Genomic DNA, 25,301 nt, shown 5'->3' with positions numbered 1-25,301 from the left:
TTTCTAATCATAATTTGGCCCCAATAGTTATGAGATACGTCAAATAACCCCCTAAGTTCTTTGTATTTACGAATTCAATCCCCCTTTTATGTTGCATGCATAATCCACGTACGTGCATGCAACAATTCGCGGAATAGCCGCGTTATGAAATGAAGGAATAAGGGTCGTATGCGGATAATAATAGGTCCACGTGGACGTCCGAGCTGGCATGGGAAGGGGAGTACGTGAGTTCGGCACCGAGCTGGCATGGGAAGGGGAGTACGTGAGTTCGGCACCGAGCTGGCATAGGAAGGGGAGTACGTGAGTTCGGCACCGAGCTGGCATGGGAAGGGGAGTACGTGAGTTCGGCACCGAGGAATATAGGTGGATGCGGTGTGCATTGCGTGAACTATAAGAAGGGGGACCACACTCTCATTTTGTTATGTTAGTTATGTGATTGTTGATTTGGGCTAGGATCCGTGATCCGTAGCAATTAGGAGTTTCATTCTCATTGTTATCGTTATTGCTTTGTTGTTGCTATTTGTAATTCCTCTTTTGCAATTTACATTCGATTACCCAGATCTATCTATCTTAGCTCGGTTACTCTGCTACGTGAGGTGGTGTTGCTTGCTTTTGCTGTGTGACTTGCAGTGATCGTTGCGATCTCGCTGGCTTCGAGCTCGAATCGCAACAAGTGGTATCCGAGCCACCGATTCTCGGTGAAATGACACCGGTGAGCACGAGGGGATCGACGGAGGCGGATAGGAAGGTGATGGAGTCGGAGAGGCGGGTGATGGAAATGATTGTGGAATTGAGTCAGAAACAGGAGAGAGCGGAGGCGAGAATGGAGGAGATGATGAAAGCGATTGTGGCGATAAACGTACAGAATCAGACGGCGGAAGTGAGAAGGGAACGGGAGGTCGTAGGCGATGGTGGAGGTAAGAATGAAGGCGGAAATGATCTCGGCCGATCTACTCGGTACGAATTTCCTAAGTTTGATGGAACTGGACTAGAAGGTTGGGTGATGAGATCGGAGTTCTTCTTCGAAATCGCGAAGGTGACAGAGGATAGGGAAAAGGTGAAAACAGCAGCGCTGCACTTAGAAGGGAAGGCATTGCAATGGCACCGGGGGTTTGTGAGTTTGCAAGGGGAAGGGGCCTACGCAGATTGGGGTGGATATGTGAAAGCTATGTCAGCGCGGTTTGGGACACACGCCTATGAAGATCCATTAGCTGATCTGAGAAATTTGAGGCAAACCAGTTCGTTGCAGGAGTACATGGACGAATTTGATGAGTTATACCCGAGATCAAAGGTGTCAGGAGAGCAGGCGCTCAGTTTCTTCCTGTCCGGGCTTGTGGATGAGTTACAGATGCCCGTGAGGATGTTTAAGCCACAGAGCTTAGACGATGCTTATGCCTTAGCCAAGCTGCAGGATCTCACTGTCAAGGCAATGCAGGGCAAGCCTAAAGTGAGCCAAGGGGGAGGTTCGCAGGGGAGCAGCTACAGTGCGAATAACAAATCACTGACGGTGACTACCACCAACTACAAGCCAAGTGGAAGTGCGGGCGGCTATGGGAGCAATAAGGAGAGTGATAGAGGGAATCCAACGAGACCACCACCTAGACTTCTAAGTAAGGAAATGGAGGAGAGAAAGGCTAAGAACCTATGCTTTTGGTGCCCGGAGAAATTCACACCGAATCACCGCTGCTCTAAAAGGAAATCCTACGTGATGCAATTGCTTGAGGAATTGAAGCAAGAAGAGTCTGAGGAGCAGGAAGAGGAGGAAGATTGTGAAGTAGCCCAGGACTTGCAGCTATCTTTGCATGCTATGTGGGGAATTAATGGGAAAGAATTATGAGGATGAGGGGAGTTTGTCAGAAAAAATACCTTAGAGTTTTGGTGGATACAGGAAGCACACACAACTTTTTGAGCAGCCACATAGCTGATAAGATCAAATGCAAGTGGACACAAGTAGCAACCGCAGCAGTTGAGGTAGCCAACGGGCAGCTACTGCAGTGCACAAAAAAATGCAAGGAGTTCCAATGGGAAATGCAGGGTTCTAAATTCACTACTGAGGTTCATGTTATTAACTTGGAAACCTATGATTTGATATTGGGAGTGACTTGGCTATCTACATTGGGGAACATTGGCTGGAATTTTAACACACTCAGTATGGTGTTCAAGTTAGATGGTCAGTTGTATCAGCTGCAGGGAGAGAAGTGGAATTCTAAGGAGAAGCAGCTCAATTGCATCCAACTAATAACTCAAGAGGAGGTCTCTGGTCAACCAGTAAAAATGAGCCAAGTGGTGACAGCGGTGGAGGGAGTTACTTGGCAATGTAATGGAATAAGCAAGGAAGAAATGTGGCCTGAGTTGGAGCAGCTACTTGAGGAGTTTGCTGAGATTTTTGAAGAACCTAAAGGCCTACCACCACAAAGGGAGCTAGATCATAAGATCATTCTGAAGGAGGGAACTGAGCCTATCAATGTGAGGCCCTATAAGTATGCAGCTCATCAGAAAGATGCTATTGAAATAATGATTAAGGAAATGCTAGAAGCCGGGGTTATAAGGAACAGCAAGAGCTCTTATGCTAGCCCTATAGTATTGGTGAAGAAAAAGGATAATACCTGGAGAATGTGTGTAGATTACAGGGCTTTGAATGCAGCCACTGTGAAGGATAAATACCCTATTCCGGTGATTGAGGAGCTGTTAGATGAGCTAGGAGCGGCTGGTTGGTTCACAAAAATTGATCTCAGATCAGGCTATTGGCAGGTTAGGATGAATCTGGAGGATGTGCACAAAACTGCTTTCAAATCCCATGAGGGCCACTATGAGTTTCTTGTCATGCCCTTCGGCTTGACAAACGCACCAACTACTTTTCAGAACTTGATGAACACCATATTCAGGAAGTACTTGCGGAAGTTCGTGTTGGTATTCTTCGATGACATATTGGTATATAGCAGAAGCCAAGCTGAACATGTTGGGCATCTTAGGGTGGTGTTGGAATTAATGAGAGAGCATTCTCTTCTAGCTAAGAGGTCCAAGTGTGTTTTTGGGGGAAAGGAGGTGGAATACTTAGGCCATATAATATCAGAAAACGGGGTGGCTACAGATGAAGCTAAGATTGAGGCTGTCAAAAACTGGCCTCAGCCTAAAACGGTTAAACAGGTTCGGAGCTTCTTGGGTCTAACGGGGTATTACCGGCGATTTGTGCAGGGCTATGGTGTTATAGCAAAGCCTCTGGTGGAAGTTATCACAGGGTCGACCTTTGAATGGACAGAAGCAGCCCAGGCAGCCTTTGAAAAGTTGAAATTCTTGATGAGTTCAACCCCTGTTTTGGCCTTACCGGATTTCTCCAAGGACTTTGTGGTGGAAACTGATGCATCTGGGGTGGGAATAGGAGCAGTATTGATGCAAGAGGGGCATCCAATTGCCTTCATCAGCAAGGTATTATCTCCTAGGTATCAATCTCTATCAGTGTACGAGAAGGAATTATTGGCTATTCTCTTGGCGGTAAAAAAATGGTATCACTATTTGCAATGCAGAAAGTTTGTGATTGTGACTGATCATCAAAGTTTGAAGTACCTTTTGGAGCAGAAACTCACAACACCTACACAACAAGCTTGGATGGCTAAGTTGATGCACTTCGACTATGAAATTAAGTACAGAAGAGGGGTAGAGAACTCAGCAGCTGATGCCCTCTCAAGAGTTCCTGAAATTATGGTTCATGCTCTCACCTCTTACATCATTCCCCTGGAACTCATAGCTAAAATCAAATCTACATGGGAGAAGGATCCGCAGCTACAACAGATTATCTCAGAAAAACAGCAAAACCTTGAATCTCATCCGAAATTTAGTTGGCAGAAAGGGGAGTTGAGGAGATATGGGAAGTTAGTGGTGGGAAATGACATCCAATTGAAGGCACAGATATTGGCAGTATTTCATGAGTCTGCTCTAGGGGGGCATTCTGGGGCTCTGCCTACTTATAAGAGACTATCGGCCTTACTATATTGGCCTAAGATGATGAAGGAAGTAAGGGAGTTTGTGAGGCTTTGTGTCGTTTGTCAAAGATTCAAGGCAGGAAATTCTCCCCCCGCTGGGCTACTACAGCCATTGCCTACTCCAACTTCACTCTTTACTGACTTAACTATGGATTTTGTGGAGGCTTTGCCAACTTCTCAGGGGAAGGATGCCATACTGGTGGTAGTGGACCGGCTGAGCAAGTATGCTCATTTCATGGCAATGACTCATCCTTTTACCTCTAAACAAGTGGCTGAAACCTTTATGAATTCAGTCTTTAAGCTTCATGGGATGCCACTAAAGATAGTCAGTGACCGGGGTGCAACGTTCATGAGTGCTTTTTGGGCCGATTTCTTTGCCTTGTTGGGAGTTGATCTCTTGTACTCCACGGCCTATCATCCGGAGACAGATGGCCAGTCCGAAGTAGTTAACCGATGCTTGCAATGCTATTTAAGGTGTTCGGTTGGGGAGAAGCCACATTCTTGGCATCAATGGTTGGGTCTCGCCGAGTATTGGTATAATACTTCGTACCATTCGAGTATCAAAATGACTCCCTTCGAAGCTCTGTATGGGTATGCTCCACCTCTACATGTGCCGTATTTGCCCGGGGATTCACGGGTGGAGGCAGTAGATATTGCCTTACGGGACAGAGAGGAAATGATTTCAGTGCTCAAAATGAATATACAGAAGGCTGCGGATCGGATGCAAAGGCAAGCCAACAAGCATAGGGTGGATCGCGAGTATGAAATTGGTGATTGGGTGTGGCTGAAGCTGCAGGATTATCGACAAAAGTCCATCCGAGGCAAGCACCACAAATTTGAACCAAAGTTTTTTGGGCCCTACCAGATTCTGGACAAGATCGGCAAGGTGGCCTATAGGCTGAGTCTTCCCTCATCAGCCACCATCCATAATGTGTTCCACGTTTCTCTACTTAGGCCGGCTTCTCAGCCTACTGGTCCAGTGCCCAACCTACCTGCTATATCTCACATTAGGGATGCTCTGCCGCAAGCTATACTTGAGCGAAAAATGGTGAAGAGGCACAATCAAGCTGTTACTCAATGGCTCATACATTGGGATGGGTATTCACCCGCGGATGCTTCGTGGGAATATGCGGATGAAATCAAAGCACGTTTTCCCTGGTTCCTTGAGGACAAGGAACCTTAAGAGGGGGGTACTGTTGCATGCATAATCCACGTACGTGCATGCAACAATTCGCGGAATAGCCGCGTTATGAAATGAAGGAATAAGGGTCGTATGCGGATAATAATAGGTCCACGTGGACGTCCGAGCTGGCATGGGAAGGGGAGTACGTGAGTTCGGCACCGAGCTGGCATGGGAAGGGGAGTACGTGAGTTCGGCACCGAGCTGGCATGGGAAGGGGAGTACGTGAGTTCGGCACCGAGCTGGCATGGGAAGGGGAGTACGTGAGTTCGGCACCGAGGAATATAGGTGGATGCGGTGTGCATTGCGTGAACTATAAGAAGGGGGACCACACTCTCATTTTGTTATGTTAGTTATGTGATTGTTGATTTGGGCTAGGATCCGTGATCCGTAGCAATTAGGAGTTTCATTCTCATTGTTATCGTTATTGCTTTGTTGTTGCTATTTGTAATTCCTCTTTTGCAATTTACATTCGATTACTGATGGGGTACGTACTAAACAAGCCCAATAGCAGTGACGGCCCATCAGCCCAAAGCCCAAGGAAGAGTATCAGTTCGGCATTACCAAAGAGTTCGGCCCCAGCCTACAGCTCGGTAAAAGCCGACCAATCAAACTCTACTCTCAGATCGGCAAAAGCTGCTCGGCAATAGTTCAGCAGTTCGGTCTCAGTATTCGACCGAGCTGGGAGATAGTGGACTCATGCAGAACCTCCACGACCTCCACTACACGATCTATTTAGTGGTGTCAACTCATGCAGGATCTCATGCAGGATAGCGGACCAAACAAAGAGATAGTGGACCCATTCAGGATCTCATGACCTCCACGACATCCACGACCTAGTTAGTGGTGATGTAAGCCACGATCTTAGTTCAATGTATAAATAGAACTTAGATCAGATAGACTGAGAGAAAAAAAAAAGCTCTCTAGTCATCAAATATCATATAGCAAGTCTGTATTTGTAAGCTGTAAACCAGATCAAGCAATACAATCTTGCCCTCCTTTCTTCCCGTGGACGTAGATTTACCTCAGTAAATCGAACCACGTAATTCCTTGTGTCGTGATCTATATTTTGTTTTACCCGCATTTATTACTATCAAAAATTCGTCCAACCATCACTGGTGCCGTCTGTGGGAAACAGAGAACCAAATTTGTGATAAAGCGAATTTTTGACCCTTTTTCCACCCCAAAAAAAAAAAAAAAAAAAAATGCATACCAGATCACGTAACACCCATAATACCGTTCGTGATAACCATGAGGAAGCTAGTCCAGCCCGCAGGTCTGGAAAACAGCCTCGGGAGAAATCTACTTCCAGTTCTCACGGAGAAGGAACAAGCCGCTCAAAGACTCATCACACCGAGTCTTCCCAGCAGCCCGATTTGAACGAGGCTGTCAAGTTGTTTTTGGCCGAGAAGCAGGAAGAGTTCTTAATTTTCCTGCAAAAGGGCCAAAAGCCGGAGACGAAAACGGTGGATTCTCCCTCCTCATCCAGACATGAAAGTCACTACCGCAGTAGTGCCGTGTCTTCCAGGAAGAAGAATCCTCAACCCCGACATGTTCCTGTTCCTCCTCGGTACCGGAATCACAGGAGAACTCCATCTCCTCCATACCGAAGAGATGTCGGGTTCGCCATGTACGGAGCATTGAAGACTCCGTTCTCGGACGATATCACCCGAACTCCCTTGCCACAGAACTACCGAACTCCGTCGATGACTTATGACGGGTTAGTGAATCCTCATGACTTCCTGGGACGCTATCAGTATAACATGGCGAACCAGGGTCTCAATGAGGTCCATATGTGCAAGCTGTTTCCCGAGCTGCTTATCGGGAACGCAAGAAGGTGGTTCGATAGCCTCCCCCAAGGCAGCATTAGATCTTACCGAGATCTAATGGATGCTTTCCACAGGAGGTTCTTTCAGAAAGCGGAAGCCCGAATCACTTCGGCTCAGCTGCTTTCTATACGTCAAGGTCGCGACGAAAAGATCAGCGACTTTATGACGAGATTCCACAAGGAATGCCTACAAGTAGATGATCTCAATGATCTACTTGTCATTTCGGCATTCCAAAATGGAATCCTGCCCGGAGCTCTCTACAGAAAGCTCGGGGAATGCAGTCCGCAAACAGCTCAAGAGATGTGGGACATTGCGGACCAGTTCTCCCGTGCCGATGAGGCAGACCGTCGCAAACGGTCTTTAGACAGCTCATCCCGAGGAGACAGGAGGAAGCCCGATCATAGCGATCAGGGACATCCTCGCCGAACTCCTTTTGGCGATCAGGGACATCCTCGCCGAACTCCTTTTGAAAGGATTCAAAGGACTCCGGTGCAAGACCGATTGGGGCCACGTCTCGATCTTGAGAAACCGCCCGCTCAGTTCGTACCTTTGAACAAGTCGAGAGCGGAAATTTTCGAACTGCATTCCGATATGTTCGAAAAGCCAAAGCGGATGACGAAATCGACCGCGCGCCGAAGTTAGGATAATTATTGCTCCTTCCATCAAGACCACGGTCACGATACCGAGGAGTGCCGACATTTGGCTGCAGGTATTGATGTTCTTGTGAAAGCAGGGACGTTAAAAAAATACCAAAGCAAGCAGCCGAAAAAGAACAAGAAGCAGAGAAGTGCGAACTGCGCTCCTCAGGATCCGAAAAGGCAACAGGATCCCGAAGACGATGACGAGCCGCAATATGATGGAGTAATCCAGACTATTGACGCTCTCCCAGCCGGGAAGACTAAATCGTCCCTGAAGTCAGAGCGCAGAGGCTTCAATCGAGAGGAGCCAACGCATAAAAGGCTGAAGCAGGACGAAGTGATTACATTTTCAGATGCCGATCCCGTCCCGGCCATCTCTCCTCATCAAGACGCCATTGTCATTCAAGCCGGAGTGGCAAACAAACTGATCCACAGAGTGTTCGTGGATACAGGAGCGTCAGTTAGCATTCTTTTTAAAGAATGTTTCGATAAACTGGAAGTGGATCCAGCTCGGCTCAGTCCGGCTCCGCTTCCTCTGGAAAGTTTCGCCCAGGAGGACACCCGCCCTGAAGGTATTATCAGCCTTCCGATTACGGTAGGAAGAGCGCCTACAAGCTCCAGTACGATGATCGAGTTCTTTGTGGTAAAAGCTCGGTCCCCGTACAACATTATACTGGGAAGAGACTGGCTCAACACAGTTCGGGCCATTTGCTCTACTTATCACCTCACCATCAAGATCCCCACTAAAGGAGGAATAGTGGTCATCCGAGGTGATCAAAAAAGAGCAAAAGAGTGTTTGCAGATTGCGCTTAAAAGTGCCGAGCAATCAGATCGGCACCATCAAGCATAGCAATCACAGCAGCCGGAGTCAGAGGCAGGCGAAATGACCGAAGTCACACCGGAGCCGAACTCGATGGAAGTTCGGTTATATGAAGATGATCCATCCAGAACGGTGAAGATCGGTTTCGCGGGAACACCTCTACTCCGGGAAAAGACCATCCAGCTCCTCAAAGAGTACAAAGGCGTCTTTGCGTGAACTCCGTACAGTCTGGTGTACGGCACTGAAGCCGTGATTCCGGTTGAGATCGGCATACCCAGTCCCCGAACTCTTAATTTCTCAGCAGAACTGAATGAGGACGGACTGAGAGCCGAACTAGATCTGGCCGAAGAAAGAAGAGAATTGGCCTGCATAAAAGCAGCCAAGTACAAGGAGCAAGTAGCCCGGTATTATAACCAAAGGGTGAAAAAGCTGCAATTTCAAGTGGGAGATCTCGTCTTGAGAAACAACGAAGTAAGCCGAGCAGAAAAGCTGGGCAAACTCGAACCCACATGGGAAGGTCCATATCGGGTGTCAGAAGTCCTCGGCAAAGGGTCTTACAAATTGACTCACGTGTCAGGAGAACAAGTACCCCGAACATGGCACATTTCCAACCTCAAGAAGTTCCATTTGTAAGAGACAGTCCGGTCAGTCAGTCTTGTGTCTAGTTCGGTCCTAGAGGTATGTGCTTTCTTTGTTTTTTACTTGTTCTTTGTGCTTGTTTTATAAAAGTTTAAAATCTTGTTCGTCCTTTTTATTTGTCTATGTGCGTTTTGTCTGTCTATGTGCGTGTCGTCTCTTACAAATGTTACTGAGGTATCTTGTTCTTCGAAGGCTGATCCCCTTTTTAGAACATATATAAGCCAACGATTGTGAGTCCAAGCTTCTAAGGAGGATACAAGACCACAATTCAGCTTAAGAAACAAGCAGTTCGTCTGAAACGAACTGCAACAAAGGGAAAGTCCGATCCACGCGATAAAACTCGCCGAATTAGGACAAGGGAAAGTCCGATCCCCAAGTTAGGACAAGGGAAAGTCCGATCCGAGCGATAAAACTCGCCAAATTAGGACACAAGCTTAGTCCGGTCAAAGAAATTTACTTCATAAGACCAAAGACGAGTCCGGTCAAAGAAGTTTACTTCATAAGACCAAAGACGAGTCCGGTCAAAGAAGTTTATTTCATAAGACCGAGGACCAAGTCCGGTCAAAGAAGTTTACTTCATAAGACCAAAGACGAGTCCGGTCAAAGAAGCTTACTTCATAAGACCGAGGACGAGTCCGGTCAAAGAAGTTTACTTCATAAGACCGAGGACGAGCACGATGAAATTTTTTCGCTGAGCTGTAAATACGCAGTGATAGAAGCGAAATGAAGATTTCATTTATTAAAACTTGTTCGGCATATAATTCTGCTGCCCTACGAGAAGGCGTTACGCCATTACAAAGGACTATTCTACTGTCCATGGTTGCTAAAGTTGAGCCATCTATTCACAAAATCCTCGTGAAGCCGAGTTCGGCCATTCCGGGCAGCTGAAGAATAAGCAGGTCGACGAGATGCTCTAATCGACCTACCGCCTCTTCCCTGAGCCCGGGAAGCTCTAGCACCTCGGCGGCGAAGAGCCTCTTCACGAATCATTTGCCGATCTTGCTCACTCATAGTCACCGCTCCTCTGCGAACTTCAGTCCGTCCTCGTCTTGACGTCTCCGGTTGTTCCTGAGTTCGTTACTGACTTGGAGTAGGGTTTTGAGCAAGTGAATCAGAGGTTTGAGCTGGAGTGCGAGCATCTGTTGGCGGGAAATGCCTAAGGAATCTCTCGATTGAGGGACGCCGGGAAAGAATGATGTCGTACCGAGAAGCCCAGCGCCGCAATGATTTCACGACTTGTTGGCAAGCCGAGCTCTCCAGCGCATTGTTCCTCCGGAGTACATGATATTCCTCCCACAGTTCGTCAACTCGTTCCTGAACTTCAGAGATGGTCATTCCCCCGCGCCTGCAGATGAAATCCTCATACGCAGTCCTCTCAGCGACGACAGTATTCAGCTCGGCCTCCAGATCTTTCTTTTCGGACTCTAAGTCCTTATTGTCGGCCTCCAGCTTCACTAAACAAGCCAAGAGTTCGTCATTCTTCATCTGGTCAGCTATGGCTTTTTTCTCAGCTTCGTCTAAAGCGGAAGAGTACAGCCGCTTCCAGTGAAGTACCTCCAGCTCCTTAAGAGTTAAGAATACAAAGCAGCTATGTCAGTTCGGCATTTCAGTTTACTGAGCAGGTAGTAAACCACAACAGGAGTAAAAGAGAGTACGAAAAGCTATACGAAGACACAAGTATAGAAAGAAGAATTTTTTCATTCATAAGAAAAAAAATTTTTACACAAGGAGGGCTTCAAGGCCATTTTACAACAAGGAAGAAACTAAACTAAGAGAAGGGAGACGAAATCATACTCCGCCAGCTTCGTCTCCGGCTCCTCGGTGAGGTTCAGCTTCCTTCTCCTTGTCTGCCTCAGCTTCAGCCTCGGCCTCCCTGCTCCCCCCAGCCTGCTCGGTGCCCCCATCACCGATCTGCAGCACCTCTTGCTCGGCCTGCCCGTCTCCGGTCTGCTGATCAAGCTGCTCGGTCTCACCCTCTCCGTGGAAAATTGGAGCGGGTGAAACTGGCCCTAAGGAGGCAAAGATAGCCTCCATATTCTCGTCCCGGTCAGCTCGGCAACTACGAACTCGGTCAGCAGAAAGCAGGACCGAGGACGAAGCAAGCTCCTCAAGGAGCGGCAGACTCTGGAGACGAGCTGCTATCTCTCGGCCGTACAGCGGCAGGACGACTTCGGGCCCCTGCTCGGCATTATCGGTCATCAGTTTCAGCAGATCACCGACAAAGGCCGAAAATTGATTGCTCAGAAAGAGTTTCTCCGCGAAAGCACGGAGAACCTCCCCTTGGGCAACCACGGCGGCAGCATCCCTCCGTTTCGTCTGCTCTCGCTGGATGATGAGCTGGTTTTTGGCAAACTGGGCTTCATCCTGGGCCGAGATCCTAGCAGCTCTGGCCTTCTCAAAGTCTGCCTTAGCCTGTTCGGCCTGGTGACGAGCAGCCGCCAACTTCCTCTGCATCTCAGCATAGTCGCTGGACGCTTTAGAGAGTTCGACTGCGACGAGCTTGCTGAGCATGCTATTCCTCTGAAAATGGAAAAAGGAAAGAGTCAACAGAGGGGCCACCAAAAAAACATAGGAAAGAAGCAAAGCCAAAGAATCAAGAAGAGAAGTTACCTCGGCAAAGTCCGTTGGCCATGCAAAAGGCTCACAGACATGCTCCGAAGGGGGCGCCAAGACGATGTCTCTCTCCGGCGCTCTTGGGGGCTTCTGGGTCTTCCCCTTCCCCTTTGCCGAAGTGGACTCCGGCTTTTTTGGATCCGAAGAAGAGGTCTTCTGCCTCTTCGGATTCTTCTCGGCATCAGGCGCCGAGCTGGTAGCCTTCTGTTTCTCCGGCTCCTTAAGCTCGGAGGATTTGCGGCTAATCTTATTTAGCAAGTTCACTGCCAAAAAGCAAGAAAGCAAGGTTAGTTTTCGCCACAAAAGCAGTAAGGCACAAAAAAGAAGTCCTCACCCTCAGTCTCTTCGTCCGAAGACGAGGAGTCGAACACGAAGTCGCCCTTGACGAGCTCAGACTCCAGGTACTGCTTCCTAATCATAGGAATCTTATTGAGCTCGCCCTCGAGCTCGTCCAACGGTTCTAACCGAGGATGAGGAATCACGGACTTCGGCCCTCTCCAGGGAAAGCCCGGAGCCGCTGTCCTATTATAAAAAAAGAAGCGATGTTGCCACTTTGGCCACTTGGTTTTGCAGAAGGCCCTAAAAGGCTGTAAAGGGATCAAGTAAAACCAAGATCCTTTTCTCTTAAACTGGAAAAAATTAAGGATTGCCCTCAGAGACAGATCCTTATCTAGCCTACGCAGTTCGGTAGCAAAGGCCGATAAGTGCCTCCAAGAGTTCGGAGTCACCTGACCTAAAGGGAGTTGAAAAAAATCAAGCAGCTCTACAAAGGCAGGGGGAAGAGGGAAACGAAGCCCGCATTCCAAGCCGGCTTCATAAACGGTGGCGTAACCCTCCGGCGGCGAGTCAGCCCTATGAAGATCGTCGGGAATCGCAACCTTCCCCCCAGGAAAAAAATATTTTTCGTGTAGGGATATCACAGTATCCTTACTCAAGATGCTGTGAAAATACTCTACGGTCTTCTCCCCGGATTCTTTCCGGCTAGAAGACCCCTTACCCCCTTTCCTACCGCTACCTGACTCAGAAGAAGAAGAAGAAGACATGGTTCTTACTCTTTGAAAGTCTGAAGAAATTCTGAAGAAATTCTTGCAAGCGGAAGGAAATTTTTACGCAAAACAGAGAGAATGCAGAAGAAGCAATAGCAAAAGTGTTCAAATGATGAAGAAAGGACGTATTTATCAGATTCGGAGAAGATTTCAAAATCATCGCACCGTTTCGAATCCCACCTTTTCAGGATTCAACGGCCGGATTTTACTGTCGCATTTAATGCAGTCACGCGCAAGGCACGTCCCCTGACGTCAGCCTCCCCCGTACCTTCATCCAGAATGCCGAAGTGACTCGCTTCGCCGAAGTGATTCACTTCGCTTTTCGGGGGGGTAGTGATGGGGTACGTACTAAACAAGCCCAATAGCAGTGACGACCCATCAGCCCAAAGCCCAAGGAAGAGTATCAGTTCGGCATTACCAAAGAGTTCGGCCCCAGCCTACAGCTCGGTAAAAGCCGACCAATCAAGCTCTACTCTCAGATCGGCAAAAGCTGCTCGGCAATAGTTCAGCAGTTCGGTCTCAGTATTCGACCGAGCTGGGAGATAGTGGACTCATGCAGAACCTCCACGACCTCCACTACACGATCTATTTAGTGGTGTCAACTCATGCAGGATCTCATGCAGGATAGCGGACCAAACAAAGAGATAGTGGACCCATTCAGGATCTCATGACCTCCACGACATCCACGACCTAGTTAGTGGTGATGTAAGCCACGATCTTAGTTCAATGTATAAATAGAACTTAGATCAGATAGACTGAGAGAAAAAAAAAGCTCTCTAGTCATCAAATATCATATAGCAAGTCTGTATTTGTAAGCTGTAAACCAGATCAAGCAATACAATCTTGCCCTCCTTTCTTCCCGTGGACGTAGATTTACCTCAGTAAATCGAACCACGTAATTCCTTGTGTCGTGATCTATATTTTGTTTTACCCGCATTTATTACTATCAAAAATTCGTCCAACCATCAATTACCCAGATCTATCTATCTTAGCTCGGTTACTCTGCTACGTGAGGTGGTGTTGCTTGCTTTTGCTGTGTGACTTGCAGTGATCGTTGCGATCTCGCTGGCTTCGAGCTCGAATCGCAACATTTTATTAATTTGAGCTCAATTTGAGAGACAGAATTGAGTTTAAAACGGATTGGATCAGAAAACCAAGTGCTCTACAAAATTTAGGAACAAATTCGGAAACATGTTGCAGTGTATTTTTCTTCTGTCAGATTCCGGGTATGATCTCTAATCATTCATTTCCCACCCAACTATGTTCATGGTATATGCGTCAATTAATCGTGGTGTGATCAGATTTGAGGGGTTACATTTTACATATTCAGCTATCAGAACTGCGAATCAATATGTACTGGCAGAAATAAATTGTTGAAAAAGTTTATTAGATTTAATATTCCTGGCATTATTAAGTTGTTGAAAATCACCATGTACTGCAAATATTCCAGCTTTGAGATATTGTTTATGGAAATTCTGTTTCAACTGATATGGATTCTCCAGTCTTCAGCAATTTGTTGTAGAATTTGAAGAATGGGATTTCACTTTTGGTAACTGAATGCAAGAGTGAGTAGGCTGATGATTGATATTATCTAAAATTTCAGGGAAGTGTTGCTTGAGAAGCAGCTTACTGGTCACAGGGTTGACCGCGCCATATGTGATTGGTTCTGGAACCAAATACTTACTCAAGGTGATTCTTTGAAGGTATCCCCAGCGGCAATAGTTGTGATACGAGTCAATTCTGCATGAATATCGGTTCACTAGATCTGTGTGTCATTAACTTGATTGCCTATTTTAGTTTAATGTCTCTTACTTTGTATGTGTTTTTCTTTCCCTTGTGATATTATAGCTTGTTCCTGTTATTTCTTCACCCACCCACTACCTATTTCAAGTGGTTCGTGAGGGGATCACCTTCTTGGCATGCACCCAAATTGAGATGCCACCTTTGATGGCAATTGAGGTGGGTACCATAGGTCCTGATACTTTTATTTAACTACAGTTAGCTCTTTCAGTTCTACAAAGGGGAATGTGGATTCACAAACTCCTCTTCCAAAACTTGAACTGCCATTTGCAATATAAATTCCTTGAAGGATTGAGCGACCAACTAAAGATCTCACTATCTTTTTGTGTGCTTGAATAGAAAATGCACGACTTAGGCCAACTAAATGTATGAGAAATTATTATTAGAAAGCCTACATATTTCAAAAAACCATTGAAAGCTTAAATTATACTCCCTCCGCCCCACTCTAAGTGAACCATTTTCCTTTTTGGGATGTCCCACTAAATGACACATTTCTAAAAATAGAAACATCACCCTCTCTACTTTTTCCCTCTCACTTACTTTACTCTCTCCACTTAATTCTCAAAACAACACTACATAAAATCCGTGCCGAAATAGAAATGCTCCGCTTAGAGTGGGATGGAGGGAGTACTAATTTCAATTAAGCACAATAATCATCACTTGCAAGTGCCATGTGAAATCATTGTTTTGGTTGTTGCTCTGTATTTTTATACCACTCTGTCTTCATAGTTCTGGCGTTGATACTCTAAAAAAATGAACGTAAAACTTTTCTTACATGCCACAACCATCCTAAAAGGAATGATATTTGAATTATTCGATGCAGCAAGAGAGTTTATTGTACATATGGCTATGTGCATTGTGTTAGCACTCCACGCATTAAAACAGTGATAGTAGAGATGTCGTAGAATTATTTGATGCCACAAAGAGTTACAAATATGGTACATATCATCATTAGAAGAGATGTATCAAGAATGTATTCAGGCATGCAAGCATGCACTGTAGAAACAGAACACGTGTATCAAAAAAATAAATTGCCAGAAGTTGGCACGTTGCTGTTTTTTAACATTCTTAATAAAGTCTCTTATCTTATACTTCCACACCATGCAATGTAGTATGGATTTTCAATATTGATTGAGCAGATGTTATTTAAACACTTGACAGTTTGATTTCTAGTTCCTTTGCAGGGTGGCTGATGTTCTTTCAAATTATTTGGATGGCTTGAATGAAGATCTGATTAAGGATAACTTTGTTATTGTTTATGAGGTATCTATATTCTGTGATTTTGCAGGATGGTTATATATAAGATAACTGGTGTATCATGTATGCACACATAACGGCACTGTCTGAAAAATTTGTTATTAACATTAGGGTGGAGCTTTTTATATGCCATATGCATATTCAATAGTCTATTTGGTTGGTCTTATACATATGGTTTATAAATCGGATCGTGCAGTGATGTGACAGGTAATATTGTAAAGAATCTGTTGCAATGTTTTTGTTGGGATTGATCCTGAATATTGGATTCAGTGTATGTTACTATGAAGAAACATTTATTGCTGTAAGTTCTTAAATGCCTAGTCAGAATTTTTTACAGAAGAAGTTTCATTGGCTTGGGTTAGACAATAGATAGAAGGGACACATGTTCATAAAATAGTAAAAAACTATTTATCTATGAGCAATTGTTTTATTGCTTAAAATAATGGGTCATTTGTCAATGTACTGCTGTATGTTTTTGCATTTATAGTTCATGTGATATCCTTCTAAGCTATTTTATAATCCTAAGATGATTGAACTAAATGCTTTGCAGCTGCTAGATGAGATGATAGACAATGGCTTCCCTCTAACAACAGAACCTAATATCCTAAGGGAAATGATAGCCCCTCCAAACATTGTTAGTAAGGTTTTGAGTGTTGTTACTGGTAACACGTCCAATGTGAGCAATACACTTCCAGGGGCAACTGCTTCTTGTGTTCCATGGAGAAAAACAGACCTTAAGCATGCCACCAATGAAGTTTATGTTGATCTAGTGGAAGAAATGGATGCTACCATAAACAGGTGCATTGAAATACCTATTACCTAGAGAAACTTATGTGTACCTCTCTTTGCATTTATTTCTGAAATTTTATTTCGTAGAAAATTCTGCTTAATTTCTCAGTCTAATACCACATATTTGGCACTTCAGTTTTCAATTTCTGTGTGTGTGTGTGTGTGTGTCTTCAACTCTACTCTTTGGTGTTCTGGTATTCTGAGGATAAAAGGGCCAAATCAAGTTGCAAACATAAATGTAACAGATACTCTGTATTTACCAATGTGGAACTTCTCATCTGCTAATACAGAAGGTTGTGGTATGCACCTTGCATTTATTCACTATATTTCTCAAAACAATTTGTTCTTTATAGGGACTTTACTTCTTGCTCTTATCTCAAAACTATTTCACAATCTTTTAACTGCAGAAGCTTGGCCTAGCTTTAACTTTAATTCTGTCATTCAATCGTCTCCTCACTTCAAAAAATTATTAGAGCATTTAATTGTAAGAGATATTGTGGGGTTTGGGTAGAAAACTAGCCCTGGTAACTTCTTTAAGATTAAATTGTTGAGCATTACTGAATTTTCTTTCGGATTGTATTTCAAACCATATTTCCTGGATGTTCTTGATTGAAACATACACAGCTGTTGAATACTGTATTTTATCTGTTTATTGTATCACATTCTGATTACTCTAACCTTCTCACCTTTCTGCTTAGAGATGGGAATCTGGTGAAATGCGAGATTTATGGTGAAGTTCAAGTAAATTCAAATTTGTCAGGTCTCCCCGATCTCACTCTGTCGTTTGCGAACCCTTCAGTTTTTAATGACGTGAGATTTCACCCTTGTGTTAGACTTCGGCCATGGGAATTAAACCAGATTTTATCCTTTGTGCCACCTGATGGACAATTTAAGCTCATGAGTTACAGGTTTGCAGAGCCTCAGTGTGCTCGTGCATTTTGTATGCAGACTTTACACTCTATTTTAAATACACATTATTGCCTTTCAGGGTAAAGAAGTTGAAGAGTACTCCAATATATGTGAAACCACAATTCACTTCAGATTCAGGGACATGTCGTATAAGTGTTTTAGTTGGAATTCGGAATGATCCTGGAAAGTCAATTGACAATATTACAGTTGAATTCCGACTACCACCTTGCGTCACGTCATCCGATCTTTCTCCAAATTATGGATCTGTAAATGTTCTTGCTGACAAGGTATGGGTTCTCCAGTAGTGAATGTCATCCTAGTTATCTGACCATTATATTGAAGACACCAACTGAACATACAAATGTTTCTCACATTCAGTTGAATACTAATATGAATTTAGGATTTTTGTGGTACTTGAAGTAGTTTATATTGGATTGCTAATATTGCTGCACTTTGGCATTGCTTGTTTCTGCAGACCTGCTCCTGGACAATCGGGCGGATGCCAAAAGATAAAGCTCCTTCTATGTCTGGAACCTTAGTGCTTGAGACAGGTATGGAGCGGCTTCATGTATTTCCCACTTTCCAAGTTGCTTTCCGGATCATGGGAGTCGCTCTCTCTGGCTTAAAAATCGATAAGCTGGACCTGAAGAATCCACTTTCTCGACCGCATAAAGGTTTCCGGGCTCTCACAAGAGGAGGTGAGTTTCAAGTGAGATCATGATTTCTCGAAGCAATACAAGTGTGACCCTTCTGTGTTTCTGTTGTACATTTATATATCAGAGTGCCTTTGTGTTATGTGTAGCTTTTTAACCATAAGTGATTGGGATAGTAATGATTTTTTGATATTTTTTTGTTTCAAATATTTGTTCACACTTTAGATGGGAATTGATATCTGATTCCAATCTGTTTCTGGAGTTGATTTGATTTGGATATTAGCAAGAGAGAAAAGATCATAAGGTGAGGTGGAAGAGAGGGATGGTTAAGTGGATATTATTTTTTTTTTGGTTTCTTTCAAAAATTACATATTCAAGACAGGGATTGCCATATCATTTTCTATTTCAGCATTCAGATACGATTTGGATAGGATTTCTACGCAAATCACACAGAAAAAAAATAAGATCACGTGTACAATATAAAATATCCAAATTTTTGAATATTTACGCATTAATATTCTAAAAAAAAGAATAAACATAACTAATTGTTGGTCCCAGAGGTAAATCAGTTATGATGCTGAATCGTAATGCATTAATACTTTATAAAATGAGATATTTGCATCTAATATCAATAAACTTTCAAAAAATTGAGTTTTTTCCACGAATTTTAAAATTGAGAAAATAATATCACGAACTTTACCCCGGTTTATTTTTTTTCCCACGAATAAAAAAATTCATGTTATTTTAATAGATTGAAGAACAATTTTGGAGGGTGTGCTTCAAGAAAAACTATCTTCAAAGATTGAAAAACTTGAAACTCTCAAGATTATTGTCGAGAAATTACGAAAACAAATCTGTATCATAATATTATTTGTGGGAATTTTTTCATTCGTGGGAAAAAACAAACTGGGGGTAAAGTTAGTGATATTATTTACCAATTTTAAAGTTCGTAGGAAAAACCCAATTTTTTGAAAATTTCGTGATATTAGATGTCAATATCCCTTATAAAAATAATTTGAAATGTGAATATTGTACTTACTAACAAATAACCTTAATGAACTTAGTCGCTATCCTTTTTTATACCAATTTATTTTAGGATTATTATATTTTATATTATATGACTTTGGTCAATATTGCTTACATGTATAAGATCCCCTTAAAATTGTTGTTTCGTTTGAATGAAATTGATACCGTGAATACATAGCAGATATAGTTATTTTTGTTGTTTGAATAAATACAATGCGAAAATTGCGAAAAAAGTGAAATTCTATTTCTTTTAGGAGTATTTTATTACTAGTTCCGTCGTTAAAAATATTTTATAATAAAGATATTAATGCAAAATTGAAAAAGTAATACAGAATAAAAAATTGATCTCACACGATCCAAAATATAAATATAAAATTATTTTTTTGTACGAAATAAGAGCATCTCCAATGGCGGCGTCGGCACCGGCACGCCGAGTTTTCGCGGACGCCGGTGCTGACGCCAAACCATTATAGCCGGCGTCGGCGAAATCGGCGTCAAAATCGGCGTGCCCACGCCGATTCTTGGGCTGACGCCGATTCTCACTCCGATCCTCACGGCGCCATTGTAGGCCCCGGATCGGCGTCAGATTTTTTTTTTTCGGCTCCAAAAGGATGTAAGGGACCAATACGTTTGTGGAATGTCGACTGCATTGCTGATATAATGTACGTCTGTATTATTATGCACAACATGATTGTCGAAGATGAAGGTGTACAACTGACTAATTGGGCCAACGAAGATAATGAAGCAGGTCCAAGCCACGGCGTCGCCGCCGCCAACGTACGAGGTGGGGTACCTCACGATGAAGAAGCCCTCCTCCAAGCACATGACGACATGCGTCAAACGGATGCTCATATTCGACTCCAAAAGGATTTAATTGAAGAGTTGTGGGCGCGGAGGATTGCAAAGAGTTAGTTTTTATTTAAAATTATGTTATTTTTTAAATGTACTTTTTAATTTAAATGAAAATAGTATATTTTGCGTATATGTGTAGTATATTTAATTCCGTATTTTATGTGATTGTTAATTATTTGTTTTTCATAATTGAGTGATGTGGATGGGCTATTGCATGTCCAGTTGCATGTCCAGATAATGTGACAGGAGGATATTAGTGCTGATGATGTGGCAGTGGCAAGAATATGGGAGGGTTATTGCATGTCCAGAAGCACAGTAGATGCTCTAATGAATTATAGAAAATGAAGGCCGCCGCTAAGCCGCCAATAAAATATTGCCACGTCTCCAAGAATCTAACATTGGCTTCCTTCGCTAAATCTTTCCTTCTTTCCATTTCTGCAATCCATTTTTCACTTCGGATTAATTAAATCTTCGCTCCTCAAAACCCCACTGATCTTCCTCGCAACTCAAATTGAGATTTCCTAAATTTTGTTTTGATCGAATGAAATGACCGCTATATTCAAATTCACCAACATGAAGCCATGTTGTAGAATCCTGTTGCCCTCCAAAAACACCCTTTTTCTCCCCAAATCCTCTAATTTCTTGCCCAATCCCAATTATTGCTCCGCTTTTCAATTGCATACCTCTGCGCCCACTTCTTTCGGCTTGAAAGCCATTCTAGGTCGGACGAACTCGACATGGGGCCAATCGAGAATCTTCTCCAGCTCCTACCATTTCAATTTCAGCAATAGGGCGAGTACCCGTTTCCTGGTTGCCAGAGCTGCGCCGGATTTGAGGAATTTCTCAGCGTCGGTGGAGAGCCGCGCCAACGACAAGAATTTCGATAGAATTTACGTGCAGGGTGGCATCAATGTGAAGCCGCTGCAAGAGGAGAAAATTGGTGCTGATGAGAGGGTTGAGGGTGGGGTAAATGTGCGGAAGAGTGAATGCTCGAGGGAGGTGGGGAAGGAGGAGTCTGAGATGGAGAAGGAGGCGTGGAAGCTACTGAGGAACGCCGTCGTCACGTATTGTGGGAGCCCTGTGGGCACTGTGGCGGCGAATGATCCCAATGACAAAACGCCGCTTAACTACGATCAGGTGTTTATAAGGGATTTCGTCCCATCCGCCTTCGCCTTTCTGCTCAAAGGTGAGGGAGAGATTGTCAGGAACTTCTTGCTTCACACCTTGCAGCTGCAGGTAGTCTGCTCTCTCACTTCTTTTGATTGTGTGTTTTCTTTTTGTTGAGTATGCCTAGTTTTGTGCTAACTTCGTGTTTTAGACATTCGAAAATGGAGCATCGGGACTTACTATGTATATATTCAATGAATTTAGATTAGTTAGATTCTTCGTTTTGAATAATAGGAAGATTTATGTAATGATCCAAGTCAAAATTTATGTATGGAGAAGGAAACAGGAGAAAAATTAGGAAGGTTTTTGAGAAGCTATAACAATTTTGAAACCTTTTTTTTCTCAACTTAGCAGCTTTAGTCAAGGTCGAGGTATCTGTTGTAGTGGTCGAATGATAAAACGTCAGTCTTATGAAATTCGCATGGCCTGGGAATAAACTGTGAGAAATTCAATAACTTAAAGCATTATAAACTTTAAGTAAACCCAAATACGAAACTTCAGTTTAAGCTCTATTGTTTTAATTGGAGAAGATTGCCGACTTCAAGATGTTTTTTAACAATGCCTAATGCTATTGTATCAATTTAATATCTACTGCAAGATTCCATGTTCCACATGGTGGTGCTGTTTAGGGATTAGGCTTTAGGGTGTGACATTTTAATATCTACTGCAAGATTCAGGAAATAAAAACTTAAGTGACTGAAGCCTTAAACTTTGTTGCATATTTTAAAGCAAGTAAAATAAAAATAAAGTAGCTTTAATGATAGCATTGATAAGCTTGATCGTTAGAGTTGTTTTAACAGTTGGATTGGGATTTTAATTACTCAGTGCATCTTCTATGTAATTGGGAATTTGCTCACAATTTTTATTCTTCTATTTAATTTAAGGATGTACTCAATTTTGATGTAAATGACATAAACAGATAATAAATTTTAACTCACTATTTAAACTGTTAAATTAATGTTCCTTCTCTTTCCTGGTTTTGTATGAATCTGTGGTTAATATTGGATGTGGCTACTTGATTCATGCTGCTTCATTTTCAAGAGTTGGGAGAAAACGGTGGATTGCTATAGTCCTGGACAGGGATTAATGCCAGCAAGTTTTAAAGTTAGATCTGTTGCTCTAGATGATAATAAGTTTGAAGAAGTTCTCGATCCAGATTTTGGGGAATCAGCTATTGGCCGTGTAGCTCCTGTAGACTCTGGTATGCAAGTTGTTTCTTCATTAGCTACAGTGTCACTGCTTGGCAATATTGTTTCTTTTTTCTTCTCTATTTACTTCTCTCGTTGCACTCTTGCGATATTGGAGTTACAGCAGTTTACAGTAAATGCCTAGTCGATGCTTGTTACATTTAAGCTGTCAAAATTTAATAGCTTCATTTTTTCTTTTCATTTTGGTGATGTTGCAACTGTTTATCATTTATCTAGGACTCTGGTGGATTATCTTACTGCGGGCTTATGGGAAGCTCACTGGGGACTACGGATTGCAGGAAAGAGTGGATGTTCAGACAGGGATAAAACTTATTCTAAATCTCTGTTTGTCAGATGGTTTCGACATGTTTCCCACTTTACTTGTTACAGATGGTTCCTGTATGATAGATCGACGGATGGGTATTCATGGTCATCCACTGGAGATTCAAGTAAGTTTGCTGCATATCCTCGTAAGAATGGTTTGTTTTCAGATTTTAGAATGTGACAAAAAACTTCAACAACTTTTGGTTGTTACCACATCTCACAATATTTGTGAACCTTTTATTTCTAATATTTTCATATTTATTTATTTATTCTTTATGAGCTCCATAGTTTCTAGTTTATATGGTGGAAATGCGAAGTTAGTAATGGTATTCATACATGTTCTGTTGATGTTTAATGAAGATGAATTGCAACTCTCGTAGAGCTTCATATTTTTGTGCATGTGAGCAGTTCCAATTTGTACTGCAGGTCAAATTTATTCAAGTCTAGTGAATGGTTCCTTTTTATTTTATTTTTCAGTCCTTATTTTACTCAGCACTTCGGTGCTCTCGTGAGATGCTTGCGTTAGATGAGGGATCCAAGAATTTGGTGAGGGCTATCAACAATAGACTCAGTGCATTGTCGTTTCACATAAGGGAATATTATTGGGTTGATCTGAAGAAAATTAATGAGATCTATCGTTATAAGACTGAGGAGTACTCCACTGAAGCCACTAACAAATTTAATATATACCCTGATCAAATTCCTCATTGGTTAATGGATTGGATTCCTGAGACGGGCGGTTATCTGATTGGCAACTTGCAGCCAGCTCATATGGATTTTAGATTCTTTACCCTCGGAAACCTCTGGTCCATTGTATCATCTCTGGGTACCCCGAGACAGAATGAGGCTGTATTAAATCTGGTAGAAGCCAAATGGGATGATCTTATCGGTCAAATGCCACTTAAAATATGTTACCCTGCTGTAGAGTCAGAGGAGTGGCGAATAATCACTGGAAGCGATCCTAAGAATACGTGAGTTCCTATAACAACTTTACCAGAAAATTGCTTCGATATAGATGCAGTTTTATATATCATCTATCCCTTGTGGTTTTCTGAATATTATTGGACTTTCTGCAGACCTTGGTCGTATCATAACGGTGGATCCTGGCCAACACTTCTGTGGCAGGTAAGAATAACTCTTATTTGCTTCACTTGGATAATCGCTTTTGACAGAAAGTTGGTTGAAGATGTCGTTGTCTCATGAGATGGTGGTTTGTTTTGTTACTTAGTTCACACTGGCGTGCATGAAGATGAATAGGACGGATCTGGCGAAGAAGGCTCTGGACATAGCTGAGAAACGGCTTTCTCTGGATGGGTGGCCTGAATACTACGACACCAGGAGTGGGAAGTTTATAGGGAAGCAGGCGCGGTTGTACCAGACATGGTCTATTGCAGGATACCTGACAACAAAGATCCTGATGGAGAAGCCCGATGCAGCTGCCCTTTTGTTCTGGGAGGAAGACTACGATATCCTCGAAAACTGTATTTGCGGTTTGAGCAGCTCAACCCGCAAGAAGTGCTCGCGCAGGCTTGCCAAGTCTCAGATTCTGATCTGATCTATTTCTACTTAGATACACAAAACAACACCATGCGTATACATGTACTGCTAATACAGACGATAGGTTAGTAGTTTCTCCAACTTTCAAGCCAAATGTTGTATACTAATATATAGATATATAGCAAAGGGAAAATAGGAGAGCCCTCTTATATTTTGGAAGGGTGGGCTTGGCCTAATAGATAGGTGAGGATTATATTCACATTCATGAACTATTAATTTAAGTCCCATTTCTCTATGTTTATGAAGTTGGATTTCTTTTATTAGTACAACTGCGCATTTGATCATTTCTTGTTGAAAAGTGAATAATCATCTGTTTGTACGCGTTTACAGTAATCATCATTGTAAGGCTTGTTTGGTTAGTAAAATGGTGGAGTTATCTGCTTATTATTTCCTCATTAGTTATCCCATTTCACCTTTTCAGCACATTCCTTGTCTCGTGTTTATACCTTTTGCAATTATTTTTATATTAAGATATTTTGTTATCGAATTCATCCATTTTTATCGTATTATATTATCTCAATTGTTATTCTTTCATTTCCACTCTGTTACATTTTATAAAAGGGAAGTTAGTCTTAATTTCATAAATTTTGAGGGAATTATAGTACTACTCTCTTGTCATGAAAAATAGCCCCATCAAACCATTTTGCGTTGTCCACGACAAATAGTCATATTTAAAAGTAAAAGGTGTTCTTTTAGATTATTATCTACCTTTTCTCTTTCTCGTTCTCGTTCGTATTTTACTCACTTTTAATATTTTTATTTTATCCATTTTTCTCGTTAACTCTCTTACTCCCCCTGTTTTTTTTATGTTCCCATAAAGCTCCCCAAAAACTAACAATATTAGTTAGGATATTATCTAACTGGCTTCCTGATCTTATAAATGACATTTTTCCAAGATTAATGCTTTAATCTCTTCTTTTAAAAATATATGTAAACCTTTACGTCCATGTTTCGTCCTGTCATATTTCACTAGATTCTTTGTGATACAAATAGTGACTCTTTTTCTGTTGTCACAAAATAGAGGGCTAAGTTTTG

General features: G+C 42.7%; 2 protein-coding genes across 3 annotated transcripts; both read left to right on the top strand.

Annotated features, from left to right (window-relative positions):
• Nucleotides 1-13,714: 13,714 nt before the first annotated feature.
• Nucleotides 13,715-18,414, top strand: LOC121757990 (AP-3 complex subunit mu-like). Of its 2 annotated transcripts, XM_042153432.1 has the most exons (8): nucleotides 13,715-13,971; nucleotides 14,349-14,448; nucleotides 14,594-14,704; nucleotides 15,719-15,808; nucleotides 16,353-16,600; nucleotides 17,290-17,499; nucleotides 17,580-17,787; nucleotides 17,976-18,414. In XM_042153432.1, the coding sequence occupies exons 1-8, from the start codon at nucleotides 13,937-13,939 to the stop codon at nucleotides 18,219-18,221; spliced, it is 1,248 nt and encodes a 415-aa protein (XP_042009366.1). In that variant the 5' UTR covers nucleotides 13,715-13,936; the 3' UTR covers nucleotides 18,222-18,414. The 2 variants fall into 2 exon arrangements, with proteins under 2 accessions (XP_042009366.1, XP_042009367.1); XM_042153433.1 differs by lacking the exon at nucleotides 13,715-13,971 and having other exon boundaries at nucleotides 14,349-14,434.
• A 2,018-nt stretch (nucleotides 18,415-20,432) lies between these two features.
• Nucleotides 20,433-24,529, top strand: LOC121758857 (alkaline/neutral invertase A, mitochondrial-like). The gene is made up of 6 exons (XM_042154269.1): nucleotides 20,433-21,267; nucleotides 22,240-22,399; nucleotides 22,623-22,834; nucleotides 23,187-23,680; nucleotides 23,786-23,834; nucleotides 23,938-24,529. The coding sequence occupies exons 1-6, from the start codon at nucleotides 20,578-20,580 to the stop codon at nucleotides 24,262-24,264; spliced, it is 1,932 nt and encodes a 643-aa protein (XP_042010203.1). The 5' UTR covers nucleotides 20,433-20,577; the 3' UTR covers nucleotides 24,265-24,529.
• The last annotated feature ends 772 nt before the right edge of the window (nucleotides 24,530-25,301 follow it).

Source organism: Salvia splendens, chromosome 12, assembly GCF_004379255.2.
Source record: "Salvia splendens isolate huo1 chromosome 12, SspV2, whole genome shotgun sequence".
Classification (NCBI taxonomy): Eukaryota; Viridiplantae; Streptophyta; class Magnoliopsida; order Lamiales; family Lamiaceae; genus Salvia; species Salvia splendens.
The sequence above is the reverse complement of the archived record's forward strand: the minus strand, read 5'-3'. Positions and strand labels throughout refer to the sequence as shown.